This window comes from Rhea americana, unplaced genomic scaffold (genome assembly GCF_003343005.1).
Source record: "Rhea americana isolate MKP2758 unplaced genomic scaffold, rheAme1 scaffold_128, whole genome shotgun sequence".
Lineage (NCBI taxonomy): Eukaryota > Metazoa > Chordata > Aves > Rheiformes > Rheidae > Rhea > Rhea americana.
In genome coordinates, this window is record NW_028185350.1 from 601,713 (window position 1) to 617,346 (window position 15,634).

At 37.7% G+C, this 15,634-nt stretch overlaps 1 protein-coding gene across 4 annotated transcripts in view; it reads left to right on the plus strand.

Annotated features, from left to right (window-relative positions):
* The window catches only part of MED13L (mediator complex subunit 13L), a 201,980-nt gene that overhangs the window by 91,581 nt on the left and 94,765 nt on the right, over positions 1–15,634 (plus strand). For 3 of the 4 annotated variants that reach the window (XM_085326133.1, XM_085326134.1, XM_085326136.1), the window contains exons 3-4: positions 8,827–8,911; positions 12,391–12,474. In XM_085326133.1, the coding sequence (XP_085182259.1) occupies positions 8,827–8,911; positions 12,391–12,474 (169 nt within the window). Of the gene's footprint in view, positions 1–8,826; positions 8,912–12,390; positions 12,475–15,634 lie in introns of those variants that run through there. The other variant, XM_085326135.1, reaches the window with a different exon arrangement.

Here is a 15,634-nt window from a genome sequence, read left to right on the forward strand (position 1 = left end):
ACGTCGCGCCGGCTCGCTGCAGCTGTAGCGTCGTTTTTAAAAGCGGACCGGCGCTGGAGCGGTGAAGAGGGAAGCGAGCGTCCCGGCGTTGGCTTCCAAAGCGACCTGGCGGCGCTCGGATCGATAGTGACGTCTTGCATAGTTTGGAGATGAGGGAAAGCTTTTCGATTCCTTCTGCTTTCCAAGTATGGATTAATACGAACTGCATTTTTTCCAAGAATAATCTGTGCGTTACCCTGATGGTGTCTGAGCTTGCACTTCATTTCCTTCTGCATTTAAAGAGACTCGGTTCCCTAGTACCTCGTGCCGTGTACCAACGCAGCTCCTGCCTTGCGGGGGCTGGGGAAATTCCCTGAACGTGTTTACTGTGACTAACGCCGTTGCGTTTAAAAAAGAAAAATAAATTCAACATTCTCATTGCCGTTATCAGCGCAGAGAGGAAAATCTTACTGATGCAGATRTAATTCAGTAATTGCATTTTCTTTGAACTGATAAAGATCAAAAGGCAGAAATGGGGAGGGGGACTGCAGCGAGCTTGTGGCATCAGGGTTTTACTTGCTAAAACTCTGAAGTGAAATCARTGAAAACAGGTGGAAATTAGGAAAAAAAAGACTTACGGACTTAGAAAAGGAAGGAAGGGAGAAAATGCAAAACTAGGGTAATAGGTATTGTTTCCTGGAAGTAGGAAATCATAAACCTTTTTTTTTCTTTGAAATTTTCAGGTTACTTTCAGGGAATGAAATGTAAAGGAGAGTGAAAAGTTCAGAGAAGTGGAAGGAAATGCTGAAAACCAGAGTAAACTTATTAAAAGTACTTCTTTCTTAATGGCATCGTTGTTCTGGACCCTTTAAAGAGTAAGATGGTGAAGATGGTCTCTCCARACTTTTGCTCCTTTTTGCTCTATGRTCAGGTTGATTTTTGGCTAGCTTTCAGCTATACGGAGTGTTCCTGTGAACAAATATAAAATAGAATAGAAATTAAAACTAATTTTTTGTTTTAAAATAAGAACTGAAAACCTATTGCCATACGACTGATGATCTGGGACAGATTCTAAATYAGATTTTTGCAGAATTTTCTGCGGACTGTTTTACACCGCAGACAATTTCCCACTTCAATGTAGAAACAGTATAAACCTATTTAAAAAAGAAAAAAAAAGAAAGAAAGAAAAGATAGTGCCATGTTTGTGTTCATTTTACTYTTTAGAGAGAAGCAGTGTCTGTAAAAGGCATTCAGTGCAGAAACCACACAGCGAACTTAACTGTTTTATTTGGGATCATTTACATCTCTTAGGCGAGCTGCTCAGCTCTGTGGAACAGCTAATTTTGCACTCCTACATAAAAAGCAGACTTGAACTATAATTACACAGTAGTGTTTATACTGATTTCATAGATACTTATTTCAGTTTTGGAGAAGTTAGGCAGATGTTACTTGTGTGTGTGTGTGTGTGTGTGTGTGTGTGTGTGTGTATAATTTTTTTTAAAGTAAACTTCCAAAGAACCAGAGGTGAGTAAACATTTTGTTGGACTGAATTGTCCCTGGTGCCCTTTAAAATGTTACACAGTTGCCTGACATTGAGGAAATCTCTGTGTAAATATCTGAAATGCCGTGTTGGACAGTGAAAAGTCGAAGATGACGGTGCGGTAGTAGCGGAGTGTGAGGATGGGACAGGAGGAGGGAGGCAACGTAATTTTTGCAAATGTAAACTTTAAAGACAACAGGCTTTGGGACATAAAGGGAGTGAGGAAGTGATAAAAGTAACCTTTTCAGTAGCGCTAACATCACCTAAGTGCAGCCACTCACCTGCTGTCTGCTTCAGAAATAAATAGCTGTTATGCAAAGTTGTGTTTCAGCGTGCAGCAGTTCAGGCGCCGTTCCCGCCCTGGGATACTCGGCAGCTGGTGCCGTTGAAGGTTTTGTTTGTCTTACTCTGAAGTGCAACCATTTTAGCTTCGGCGTCCACTTCGCTTGAAGGRTTTAGATTTCATATAGAAAACTGTGGTCCATTGAGAAGGGAGCTKCTTCGTGCCTGAGCAGCATCTCCTGCAATAGCCCTCGTTAGTGTTCTGCTTTCCCCGGGAGGGGCGCGACGTTCCTGCTGTTAAGGCAGGACCGTGGCAGGACGTGAATTGTGAAATGTTTCTGTGCGTGTCYGGTGCATATTTTCAGAGCTTCACGWAACCTCTGCTTGCAAATAGGTGAAAACTAATGGACCATTCTGGTCCAGCTTTTTTTCTGTAYTGGTTCCTTTTTGGTTGATGACTTGGCTGGGAGATGGAGAGCCAAGATGAGTTCTCAGTTCTGTAGGAGTAAGCAATACAATTTCCCTACGATCATAACCAGCGCGAGGAAATTAGGTCTCTAAGTGGCTTGAATCTGATTTAGTAATAAGTCAATTTAATCTCTAATGACTTCAAACACAGATTTTACAAGGTGATCAATGGCAATATAACAATGATTGATCAATAGCATTGGGTTTAATTGGATTTTTATGGGTATAATATAGTATTTCAAAATTAATGTACCATTGCATTGCTTTGTTACTTTTTTAACTCAATTTTTTAGAAAGAAATGATGCTTCAAAATGCTGATTAGTCTTTGAAATGTTGTTTTGGGGGCAGAGTTAATAGAAATTAAAATGAAAAATTAAATGCTTRCTTTTAGTAATTGAATTTCTGATTTTGTTTGCGTTACTTGGCAGTGTGCTTTTAAGAAAAAACTACCTACATTAAAAAAAAAATGCATTGTTCATCTTTCACAGTAAAGACGAGGCAAAATACCAAAGAGTAAAAATGAACGTATATAGGGCTCTGATTATGAATCCGAAGCAGCTGAGTAGCTCCTCTTCCTCAGCAGTTTGACATAGTAATCTTCCCTTGAAGTAATCTCCTTGTCCCATGTGTCTTGCTTTAATCTAGCAGTCTTTCTGCAGTGTGCAGCAAGAAATTGATTTTCAGTAATTTTAATGGCTGAATAACTGGTCCTGTCCCCGAGTGTTTTTTCGTATTTGCAGTGGCCAATGTGGTTCCTGAACTCCGTGTTCTGGTTAATAGGTTTCATTAGTTTTGATGCCCGAGGTAAAAAAAAAAAAAAAAAAAAAAAAAAAAAAAAAAAAAAAAAAAAAAAAGCCGTAGGTGGGAATAAAGACCCGTTTTTGATGTCTAGACGTTCGTTTCAGCTGTTGCTGCAATATGATACATTAAAAGGATATATGTAACATAGCTCTGAGGAAATATGTATTCTTTGAAACTAATTCTGCTTTTCAACTGCCTAAGACAGTGTGACCTGAATTATTAAAATGTGGGTGGCTGAATTTCTTAAAGGTATAACTATCCCTGCCATGCCAACACAGTCTAAACTTCGTTTCTCCTCTCCTTCTCTCCTTTTCTTTCTTTTAAGTAAAATATGTCAGTTTGGTCATTGAAGCAGAACAGATACCTTATTATCTTTGTGGTGTCTCTGCTGGGAGACCTGAAATTACTGAAGTATTTGCTTTGATACTGTGCTGTGATTTGGCTCCTTGAGATTTTTATAATGGCTCTTTTTTGAAAACATGGCTGGCTTCAGAAAAATTATTGGATATACACGCTTGTAAGMCCTTAATATCTCTGATTTGAAAATAAATGAAAAAAAACCCATACCCCAAACCGACTATGCTGCTCAGCAATATATGTTAAAATGATAAATTTACAGTGTAAGTCTAGATTATTCTAGTTGCATCTAATTATTTTAAAGTCCGAGGGATTTAAAAATGAGTACAAGTGTTCTGTTCATTTTGGTGCTGATGAAAACAAAATGACAGCAAACATGTTTGAAAACTTTAAATGGAAGAATGATTGATTAATTCCTTTCCTGTATGGAGGCTAGCAGTGGCGTTCAGCACCCTTCTGTGATTCGTGGCCAGCTCTATAACCTTTTCAGGTGTTACAAGCAAAAGCATTTTTAAATTTTATTCTGTATGCAGTGCATCTTGGCTAAGGGTAATGGGCCTATTGCCATACTCAGCTGTAATAGTAACTTCTGCTGCAGAGAAGTTTTGCAGGATTATTCTTTGTCATTGTAACTATTAAAAAATTAAAGCAATGTTTTATTAACTCTGCCATGACAATTTTAATACAATTTTTATTGTATTTTCATTTTCTTTTATAGATTGTAGCCATGATGCCTCTTTACATAAGTGAACAGACTGTTCTCGTATGAAATCAGCTATCTCAAGTCACTTTCTTCAAAGAAACTGAAAATTTCACACCTTCTTTAAATCCATATGTTTTCGTAGCGCGCTCTATCTCCCCTAGATTTAAAGAAAGGATACTAAGAATGATCTACCATTAGATGTGGTAAGAGCAGTTAGACTGAGCGTAACAACTGATACCAGATAATAAGATTCCAGTTAATGGCAGAGATGACATGACTCTATCTCAGTATTTCCTGAGAATTGAGATTTTTAGAGAGGGAGTAATAGTAGATTGAGCTGTTAATTTTGAGATGTGATTTTTTTTTTAATGCCTAGTAGTTAGTTACTTTTGATGAGAAATACAGTGCTAAGGTCATCTCTTTACTAAAAGGCAAATGGTAGGAAGGGGATAAACTTTATTAGCCATTTTACAAGAAAGTGATTATTTACAGTTGTCGTCCTTGACTACTGCCCTGTCTGAAACATGCAGCAGCGTGGATAAGGCAGTTAGCATATGCATATTCACTTGCAGGTTTTATAGCGGGGACCCTTGTGTTGATAGTGAATTGGGGACCCTCACAGGTGGTGCTTGCTGGGGGCTCTTGCAGCTCATCGAGCCTGATGGCCCACTCCAAATGGGCTCCAAACACCAAATTACATTAGTGACGACTTCGTCCAGCCAGGTCCTAAAAATGGGTGACTGAATATAAATTAGGGGTTAGAGTGGACAAGCAAAGTAGATATTTAAATTGGAAGTGATGAGTAAGCATAAGGAGTTAATTTTTTGCCAGGGTGTTAACTAGACATTGGCTGTTATTCTGATATTCTCACTTCTGTAAAAGTTCTGGAAAAAATAGTATGTTTAAGACAGTGAAAATAGTCACTGAAGCTGCAGAAAATGGCACAGAGATTTCAGAGATTGGCCTGTTCTACCTCACTGATGTGGTCACCTCTGTCTTTATGGTGGCAACAATTTGGAAATTTTCTCCCATATATGTTGCTTCTTCTCCAAACCTCTCGTTTCCTCTGATTTCCATGGAGGAAAAAGTAGCTGTGTGCTCCGTTATACTACTGCTCTTACTAAAAATGAATCTTTATTTGCTGATTGCCCTGGAGTGTTACAAGCCATACAAATCATTTTGTAGACAGATACTAGAACAATTATATCCCAGTCTCTAGCCTTGTATAAGGTAATATATAGAAGGAACCAAGAACTTAAAATACTCTTCATGGTCTAAAATTTGATTGACATTGCTTCAGAGTGAGAAACTTTGAAGTTGGCAGAGATACAGTCTAATGCTCAGGGCTTTGCCAAATTTGGTTATAGGTCACCTGTTGCACCTTAAAGTTGCAGTTTGTCYCATTTATTTATAGACTTTTCTTATGAAGACTGTGGATCAGGATGCCCGAGAGCATGGAGAAAGTGAAATTGTGCTGTACTTTTTTCACTCCCTTTTCCCCGCTCCCTCATTTTTTTTTGGCAACAGATGTGTGCATACGCTGTACTCTGACATGAACATTTTTGCAAGATGAAGAATTATTAGGGGTAATTACAATAAGTACAGTGCGTGAATGTATCTGGGAATCAAAGGCATATTATTATAGGAAAATGGTTATAAAGGTGGCTTGTGCACTGAGGGTATGCTTAGAATAAAAACTTAGTAGGGAAATAACTTTATTTCTGTTTTGCGTGTAATTTATGTGAATGCCAAATAACCAATAGCTGACTTGGAAACTTAAGAGTACTGAGGGATGGTGCCACTTCAGACTTTCCCCTTTTCCATTTCACTCGGGCAGCCAAGGGAACTAACCACGCGGTGGAGGTTCCCATCAGCAATGTCACTATTCTCTGCTTTTCCTGGCCCATCGGATGTGCTCCCTTGCACAGCCCTTCCTTCTCCGGAGCCCAGRGTACCACAGTTGTTGCTGTGCAGAAAGGGGGAGTGCTGCAGGTTTCAATTCCCTCTTTTTCTGTGCCTTCTGCCAGGTAGAGGGACTTCAGTTGGTGGAAGAAGAGTATCAGGGCCGTATAGTCCAAAGAGGAGCTGTACCAGGCGAGCCTGCTATGCAGGGCCAAAGSATACCTGGAGTACTGAGAACCTAATGAATTTAGTATTAATATGCTGTARAGTTAATGTAATAGAAACAGAGTAAAGTGGTATGACCTGATCTTGTTTCCTCTGGAATCAATGGCAAAACTATCTTTACAAAAAATATTTTCAAAGGATGTTAAGAGCTATTTCTGTAATTGGATCCCATTAGTTGTGCATATGGTGGAACAGAAGAAAAGATGGGTAGTGAGTTATAATTAAAAATGTCATAACTGGGGAGATTTCCTATAAAAACCTGGAATAGGTTCTTGCTTCTGTCATTTTGCCTGAAGTTCTTAATGCAGGTACAAACTGTGTCTGTTTTCCAATACTGCCTAAATATTTGAATCTTTCTTAAATGTGAGCTTTTGGTAGAAGTGAAATCAGGTGTGGTGTCTGTGATTCTGCAACATACAGCTGCAAATGAATTTGAGAGTAGGTTAGCTGTTGATAATGGTGGTMCCGGTAATTTTGCATGATTTTGTTAAACTTCATTTTGCACGTAATCATTTTGGTTATTTCATTTGTTACACTAATATATTGACTTCAGCGACACTCGAAACTTGCAGGGTTCCTGACATAAAGTGAGATTGTTTACCTTTTGGCTTCAATGACAGACTTCCTAACAGGAATAATTAAAAAAAACAATCGGCAATTTCAACCTTATGCTTTTGTTATGTTAATAAGGTGATAGCGGGGGAAAAATTCTTTGGACATGTTATATCTTTTATAATACTCCCAAAATACTCATCACAATAATATTTTGCAAAGGAATCTTTTTCTGTGACTGTTACAACAGTAGGTAGAGGGTTTACTCTGTCAGCACTTAACTGAGGAGAAAAGCTGCAATACTATTCTGTGTCTTAGTAGACAGTAGAATTTCTGTACTGGGGAGAGATTTTATAATTCCTCCATCGTTAGGTGCCAGACTGTACCAGGCATGAGGCAGCTTTTAAAGCCTAGAGGAGTTCTGATGCTTATAGAAATTATTCATCGACAGTTCTGAAAATACACTGAGATTCTGATGTTTCYTAGTAATACTGTTTTAAAAGTGAAATTGAGGCCGTGTGAAGTTCTGCCTGGTAAACAGCTATGGCGTGTGACATACTACGTCTCACTAAGCTTTTGCAAACATTAAAAGCCAATTAAAAAAATTTACTGGCTTTAAAGGGAAAGATGGCTCATGTTTTGCTCAAAAGTACAAATCTGGAGTTTGGGGGGTTTCTACGCTTTTGTTTTCTTCTGAGAGAGTAGTTTTGCCATTCAATAAGGTGATTCAGGTACTGAACCTTGGTTTATTCATTCTGTAAAAGGAGAGAGACACTGTTACAGTATTAGCATATCACAACCTTACATRCTCTAAAAATATGCCTTTCTGAGGTTTTTACTTTGAATTAAAGTACTTCTGGAGAAGAAACAGAGTAATGATCAACACCAGGTTGTGAGGCTTCAAGGCTGTATTTGAACACTGTTGGCAATATTAGCATTTTCCATAAAACGCATAATCCTTAGAAGCTTTTCTTCAAACATGGCTGTAAAGTATACTAAGTAATGTCTACCTGGCAGACATGCTCTTGGAAGATTTCAGCCTCTAAATTGGCCAGGGAGGGGTGTTCTTTTTTTTTTTTTTTTTTAACTCTGCATTTGTACAAATCTGGTGAGTATTCCTGATGTTCCAGACTTGAATGGATGAAACTTAGCCAATTCACAAATTCTTATTCTTTGACAAAAATTATTTAATCATCTCTTATAACTCTACATCTGCGATTAAATCTGTATTKCAGCCAGGAGAGGTAGAGTGTGTATAGGCAAACCAAAAAATGGTTTTACTCTTGGAGCTTAGAGTCCAACAGCAGCAGAATTAAGATACACAACCCTCAAAAATACCTGTTATCATTGCAATACTCCTGCTGATGTTGCAGTCCAGATTTTCACATCTTTACTGCATATATGATGGCTATAATAGTTCAACATTGTGTGCRGCCCATGTGTAGTGAACAGCTTTGCTTTCTTTGCCATTCTGATCTTGAGTTTTCTGTTTTGATTTTAGAATAAAAAAGCATACCGACATGTATTTTCATTGCATTAATTTCAGTTAGTACACTGGAGGAACTTAAGTTACTCTAAAATCATTTTAAGCTATTTTATGTGACAGTGAGAGGTTTGGGGTAGTTGTTTGATGTTAATTTCAAGTTATGTAAATTGATTTTACACCTTTAGTGACTTGCTGGTTTTCCTGAATGTCCTCATCTGGGGATATGTTTTAAAAGATTGATGAGCAGTGATGGCAAAGAATGGTGATGAGYGGACCTTGCCTGCTGCCCCCTAAATATATTTCTGATTCATGCTTTAATATTGACTACTTTATTATCTACAGGTGTGCTTGTTTCTTTTGCAGTTGTGTGTTTTCTTATCATTTAAATTCAAAGTCTGTTTCTTCAGTGACTGAAGATCAAATTTACTTTGGTAATATAAATAAGTTGAGATAATTTTATGAAACATACTATTGTTGAAAATTTAAACTGTTGGAGTTGTGTGTAGTCTAAACTNTTTTTTTTTTTGTAGTGGTGGAAGAAGGATTGTGGGAGAATGGACTTTCCTATGAGTGCAGGACCCTGCTCTTCAAAGCAATTCATAATCTTCTGGAAAGGTAAGAAGAACTTGCACTCAGATATCTTATTCTAATATTTAAAGTAGTGCATGACAGGTATAGATCATTTGTATTGGTTTTGATCATAAAATAATTTAGATTTAGAAATTTAGTGCAAGAAACCAAGGATTGGGATGAATCTCTTAAGTCATTGAACATGGTAATTTTTCCTATAGCACTGTGTCAAGYGGTGAATTGTATGCAGATAAATGAAACACATTCAAATGTGTTTTTCTTTTTGCTTGAATCATTCTTGTTGAGGAGCTGTTTCAAAAACTTCTTAAGTTTTTACTTTCTTGGAGTACTTAGAGAAAGTAATGATACCTGACCCCTAATCCCTCTGGTGAGGTTAAATAGTATGTATCTTAACAGATGTTGCAAAAAAATCTTAACTCTGTTTTTCCAGTCATTTAGTTAGATCCACATTACATTTTGACTGGATTTGTACACAGTTTTTGGGGTGAAGTTTAAAAGTTCCTGTCTTTCTGGCCCTACATGTCCTAGTGGAGCCTTCTTGCATCTTGGTCGTGCATATGGCTTGACTGTATAGTTATCCTCTGATTAGTTAATACAGTTACGGCTTTTTCTTTTAAAGCTATTGACTCTTAAGCTCTTAAGCCAGCCAAGGCCTGCGCGGTCCCAGCCTCCCGCCCTGCTCCTGCCCCGTGCCGGGACGGGCACCGAGGTGGCTGCCGGCTTGCGCTGCCCGCCTGGGCGCGACCCTCGGTTCGGTCTTCCCGGCTGGTTTAGAGGCGTCAGAGCTCAGGGTTTTTCTGGTCGTTACCAGCGAGCTGCGGCTGGACCGGACCAAACCGGACCGGGGGGCGGGGGGGGGGGCGGTTCTGGGCGGGGCTGCAGGCTGCTGCCACGGACCGGTCGCGGCCGGTTCGGGCCGGTTCCAAAGCAGCCCGCGGCGCTGGAGCGTCCTGCAGCCTTCAGCTCCGTAGGTTCCCTGTTTCTCTTAACCCCTGCGTCCGTGGTCAGAAGTCTGTCTTAATCGGCAATAAACTAAATTAGCTAGAAACTTCCCGAGTCAAGACTGTTGTGCACCATTTAGAAGGTGTTAAACTTCTGAGAAAATAATACTGAAAATATCACCGTGCTCTTTCATGATCGTTAATATGCCTCATCGGGTCATTTTTTCTTTAGAGTAAAATCAGAAATACAAGAGCTTAGTGAAAATTTCAATCAGCTTTGTTATTTAGAAAGCAGTGAACCAAGGAGTTAGAAATATAGAAATATGTTATATAATATGTATATATATTTATTTAAAATATTTCTATTTCTAACATAAGAAATATATATTTCTAACATACACACATGTGCACATATATATATGTACATATATATATATATATATTTGATTTTATTTGATTTTTGGTCCCAATTTCATATGATTAAATAACTGCCTTTAATTGTATACTCATTTGGATTTTTATATCCAGCCTTTTTTTATTCAAGGTCATTGTTAGAGATTACTGCTCAATGTTCCCGTTACTCTTGAGTGATTATACAGCCAAAGTAATGCAAACATCTGTCATTAGTTGTTCGCTCAGCTGAGCCGCTGAGATCCATGCTTCTGCAATCACGTTTTACATTTCATATAGGATTACAACTTAACTAACCTGAGATTTAGTTTAACATGTGAACTGGGGTGGCTGATTTTTAGGGCCAAGTCTGCACATGAAGACTTTTTGCTGGGAAATCAGATAGAGGCAATTGTTACTCTTGCTGGTAAGAGCCTACCATCATGTAGACGCGATGATGCAGCATAAAAGTGTTTTTTGCTAATGTAGATTTTCTTTAGGGATCTGATGTAAGCATTGCAGACTTTTGCCTTTTTAAAGGATACTGACAGTAAAAGCCTTTCTTAGGTAGCAAGTTTTTTCTAGAGGAAACTCTTGCTAAAGCTTTTTCTTTCTTTCTTTCTTTTTTCCCTCACCAGGACAAGAGCAATGTGTTTAGTCTGCTGTTTTGGCTTCCAAATTCAGTGTAAGATGTTGGTATAAGCTTGATAGCAACCAACTTTAAAACAAACAAACCAAAAAAATCCCATCTTCCCATGTATTCCAAGTGAGCAGGATTCTTTTTACTTTACATGAGAAAGTGCTTTTGGTAGAATTTTCTTCAGCCTAACTTGAACTTTAGAAAGCCCTGCCAAGTTTATGCAGAAAAACTAGGAAAATATTAGTATCTACATTGTCTCATCCACTTCCTATTTATCTGTTCTAGGTATGCTTTGAAGCATGGATCATACAGTTTTTCTAAGCTTTGCAGAATGTACTCTTCCAGAAGATTAATGTGTTTTTTGGCTGTTTTCTAGCAACCACTGTAGAAATAAACTATTAGAAAATGGAAGAAYGGAGAAGTGTAGTTCTTCCGTCCAACAAATGAAATACTAGGTAGATTTGAAATGAATAAGGAAAGCTGAGTTATACTGGGAATCTCCTAACCTGTGATCCTTCTTCATWCCTCAAATACTGCTTGTAATCCGTAATCATGTTGTAGTAGGAACTGTTAGCAACAAACAACCCATTTTTAAAAAAATTTGGGAAAAATAGCATGTGTCTTACTAAAAAGTAAGCTTTAATAACAAATTTATGTACAAGATCCTTTGGGCAGTATGTTCAGCTGTATGTTTAATCTATGAAACATTTAAATTGTGTGGATGTGATACTAGTCTGATTCGTCTGTACAGGTGGACTTGGAAGGCTTCAAACACTGCTTCAACTTGTCAACCTAAACTGATTATCAATCACTGTGTGTGTCCTCACTGCTTTTTTAAAAGCCACATTGCTTCCCTAAAGAAATTATGCACCTCTAATGGAACCACAAAATATGAGTAATTTATTGCCCTAAGTTTAGTGGTAAGAGAATATTTTCATTGAAGAGAGATTTTATGAGAGAGGAAATAGTAATCATGTAAGTTTTTAACACTTGAAATCCTGCTACGAATCATGTGGAAAAAAGTTGTTAATTATTAATTTTTAGTTAATATAATTTCCTATAATTCATATACTGTTAGATGTTTATACTATATAATTTACATTCCAAGCATACAGGAATGCATATTCTTAACCATGATGTCTCAGAGAGATACTATATAGAAAAGGATTTCTGTATGTAAGCCTCAATTATTCATTTGTAAGCTATAAATCATCATTAKTCAAGAAGACGTTTGAAAAACAGATCATTGAGCACAAAGAATAGCTTAAAGAGGAAAAGATTTTATCTGGGGGAAATATATATTTGAAGATGAGTATTACTGACAGAACCATGAGTGATTTTTTTTTCCATGTCTGTAGTGGGACAGTATAAAGTGGCAAAGCTATATAGAACTATTGGCATAAAAGCTACAAAGTTCATTTCGATATGATGGAAATTCAACTGTTTAATCTCTTAGATTTATTGTCTTCAAAGATTGCTTTTAATTACATTTTAAGATGTGACTAGTGATTGCTACTGTAACTATTTTCTAGGTGCTTGATGGATAAAAACTTTGTACGAATTGGAAAATGGTTCATAAGACCCTATGACAAGGATGAGAAGCCTGTTAATAAAAGGTAAGATTGCAAGTATTGCTCCTGTCAATGTTGAATTTTAAGTGCTGATACTTTGTTTCTGCCTTTGGTAGTTTTTCTTTATTGTGTAACAAGAGAAAAACACAGATACAATTTGTTCACTTCAGCAATACACAAAAAGTAATTGAGAAAATTTGCAGGTCTTGTTCTGATAATTTGAGATGGAAAGGTAAGGTGGGTATTTATGTGTGAACTCCACAGATGTGTCACATTTTGGGGATTTTTTTTTTCTTTCTTTCTTTTTCTTTTTTTTTTTTTTTAATAGCATCAACTTGTTACTCTCTGTGTACAAAGCACTCCAAGGTAGTCAGAACAAATGAATTTCAGGACATTTAACCCAAACCAGAAATTTCAAGCAGTAAATCAAGTAGTATATAAATTTACTTATTTATCTATTTACTTTAAGGTGCCAGCCTTGGTGTACAGTTTTCGCTGATTTAAGTAAGCTGACAAATGGGACCTGTATGGTTGATTAGTGTGCTTCTCTGGCAGCAACATAAACATGGAAAGAGGGTAACTGTCTCTACTTGCTCATCACTATTTCTTCTCCTAGCGCTAAAGGTTACAATGTTCTCAGATCTTCTGGTACTTGCATTTATAGTCATCCGCTAAACAAGTTCTGTCAAAAATAATCTGAGTTGAGCTTAAACACAGATTTTCTAACAGGAATCATTTTGACAGAACTGGGTTAGGAAGTGACTAAACATGTAGTTATGCCGGAAGATGTGAAGGTAATGAGCGAGTGGAGATGAACTGGGGTGGCAACTTCTTCATCCAGCATAGCTGCAGTCACAATAGCATGTCTAATGGCAGCTGTAGGTGCAGGTTGAAATCATTCTGAAGAGCGTATCTTTTCCCTGTGGTCTCTTTATCTCACTGCATTGTCTTGGAACAACAACATCTTTTACCTCTGTTACAAGCAGTGGCTTGATTCTGTAGCAAGCTTTGTGTTAACATGGTGATTCCTAAACAGTAATTGTAAGATATAATGTAGTAATTAAACATGGATATGTTTCATTTCTAAAAACTGAGAGCTTTGACTTAGCAAGGGAGTTTTTCTTGGTCAGTAAGCAGACTTTGTGCGTGTCTGTAACCTTTGTGTTTTCACAATGACAAGGAACCACTGAAAGGTACACTTTTCTGCATACCTTTGTTTCTCCTGACCATACATACCCACCCATACCATACGTACATACCCATACCTCCTTCCTGTTCTCTTTGCTGCTTTCCTGATCACACCAAGATCCAATGTAGTCGTCTGGAATATGAGCTCCCTAGAGCTGTACAGGAAATAGCATGATACTAGCTGCTGGGAAAGTGAGACAGCTCCTTTCAGCACAAGCTGCTTGTTTGATGAACTTGACTGCAGCCTTAGTGCATGAATTAAATGTATTTGAGAGTCTCTTACTTGTTTCTGGTATGCAGCAATCCAGAAACCTGAAGCATCACTTACATTAGACATTGTCTGTTCAAAACAACAGCATCACAGGCATGGAAGGTGTTACTGCTTTGGAATGGAGATATTCTGGCAGATTAGTAGGTCTTGTGTCTTACTTACATGTGTGTTAGAACAAATCACTGGTGCAGTGGAGTGGTCTGTAAGGGGAAGTTACCTTAGTTTTTAAATGTGTATACAGTATGCACATACATACAGCTGGTCTAGAACATGTTACAGAAAACAAATTCAAGTTGARCCAAAACTGTGTTGGATTATTCCTGTTTGTATATTACTGACATTTTAACAGAGAATTTTAGTTAACGTTGAAGAATAGACCTTTGAATTGAAGAGGTTAATGATTTTTGTTGTTTTGGGATTTTCTTCGTAAAAGTAGTTGTCGCAACAAATACTGTAAACATACAACAGTTTTTAAGGGCCTTTTTTCAGAAATATTACTATGGGCCAAYCTATGATGGGTTATTTTTTTGTTCYSGGTTGTTAATTCTTCTGATATAAATACTGGAGTTTCTTACCATCTTTCAGTAAGATTAGTTAAGACTACAAAAGTTGGCARTAGATTATATTTCAGACAGTGGCAGCTRATAAAGGGAGGCTTTGGGAACTAACTTACTTCGACTGTTTTATCTCTTAAGATTTTCTTTTCCCCCCTGCCCACCCAGTACAGCACAGTAAGCTGTCTTTACACAAGTTAATTGATTACCATTAATTCTATATAAATTATTTGCAGAACTCTAAGCAGTTKTCTGCCATAGATAAACCAATAAGGAGCAGTTACAGGAAGAAGAGGTCAGCTGACTGGTTTTAGGTATTTCAACATAGCAGCACTGTGGATAATGCCTTCAGGAGCAAAGAAAGTGACATTTTAAAATAAATTAGCTAAACGTGTCAATACTAGAGACAAGCTGCAGTTCCCGTTACATAGAAAGGTTAGGCTGGGGACTGGGAACAGATAATCTATGCTTAAAATACACTTTTCTCCTTGAATAGGGAAAGACTAATTCTTTCCTCTTTGGAGGAAAAACTGAGCAGATGTCATTCTGAAAAAGAAATACAAACGGTTCTGAAGCTTGCTTTTCTTTCTCTCTCCCCCCCTCCCCCCATCAGAGTAAAATTGGAATCACCTCGAACATACTGAGTTACTAACTTCATTTCAGGAATATACTGAAAAGTCTTGGGCTGGTTTAAACAGGGAAGGAGTAGAACGCATAAGGCTGACTTTCAAGGAGTAAACTGATTCGAGGCCTGTGATTTTTGTGAATGGAGAAGGGCGGGCAGACCTGTGATTTTTAGAATGAAGTCAAAGATGAAGTGGAGCATGGCAGTGACCATGACCTACTTAGTCCTGAAATGTGAAAAGGAGGTCCAAGATAAACTGATGAACTTCTGTATTAGCAAAATTACGTGGGCTGAGGCTTTTTAGTCTTTTTAGGAGGAGAGAGGGAACAGTAGAGGGAGTTACATATAGATTGGTATGCAGCTGCTTTGCTTATAGTGGGAAGCAGATGCTTTTGACAGGAAATTTAGTGCAGAACTTGTGGGATTTTCTTTCCTGAATATCATTTTTGTTGGTAGCAATATTGAATATTATGTGCCACTTACKAAATAATACTTCATGTTTAATTTTCTGTTCTGCAGCAATGTGTGCCTGAATATGCTACTGCTGGAAAATACTAGACTTCCTTA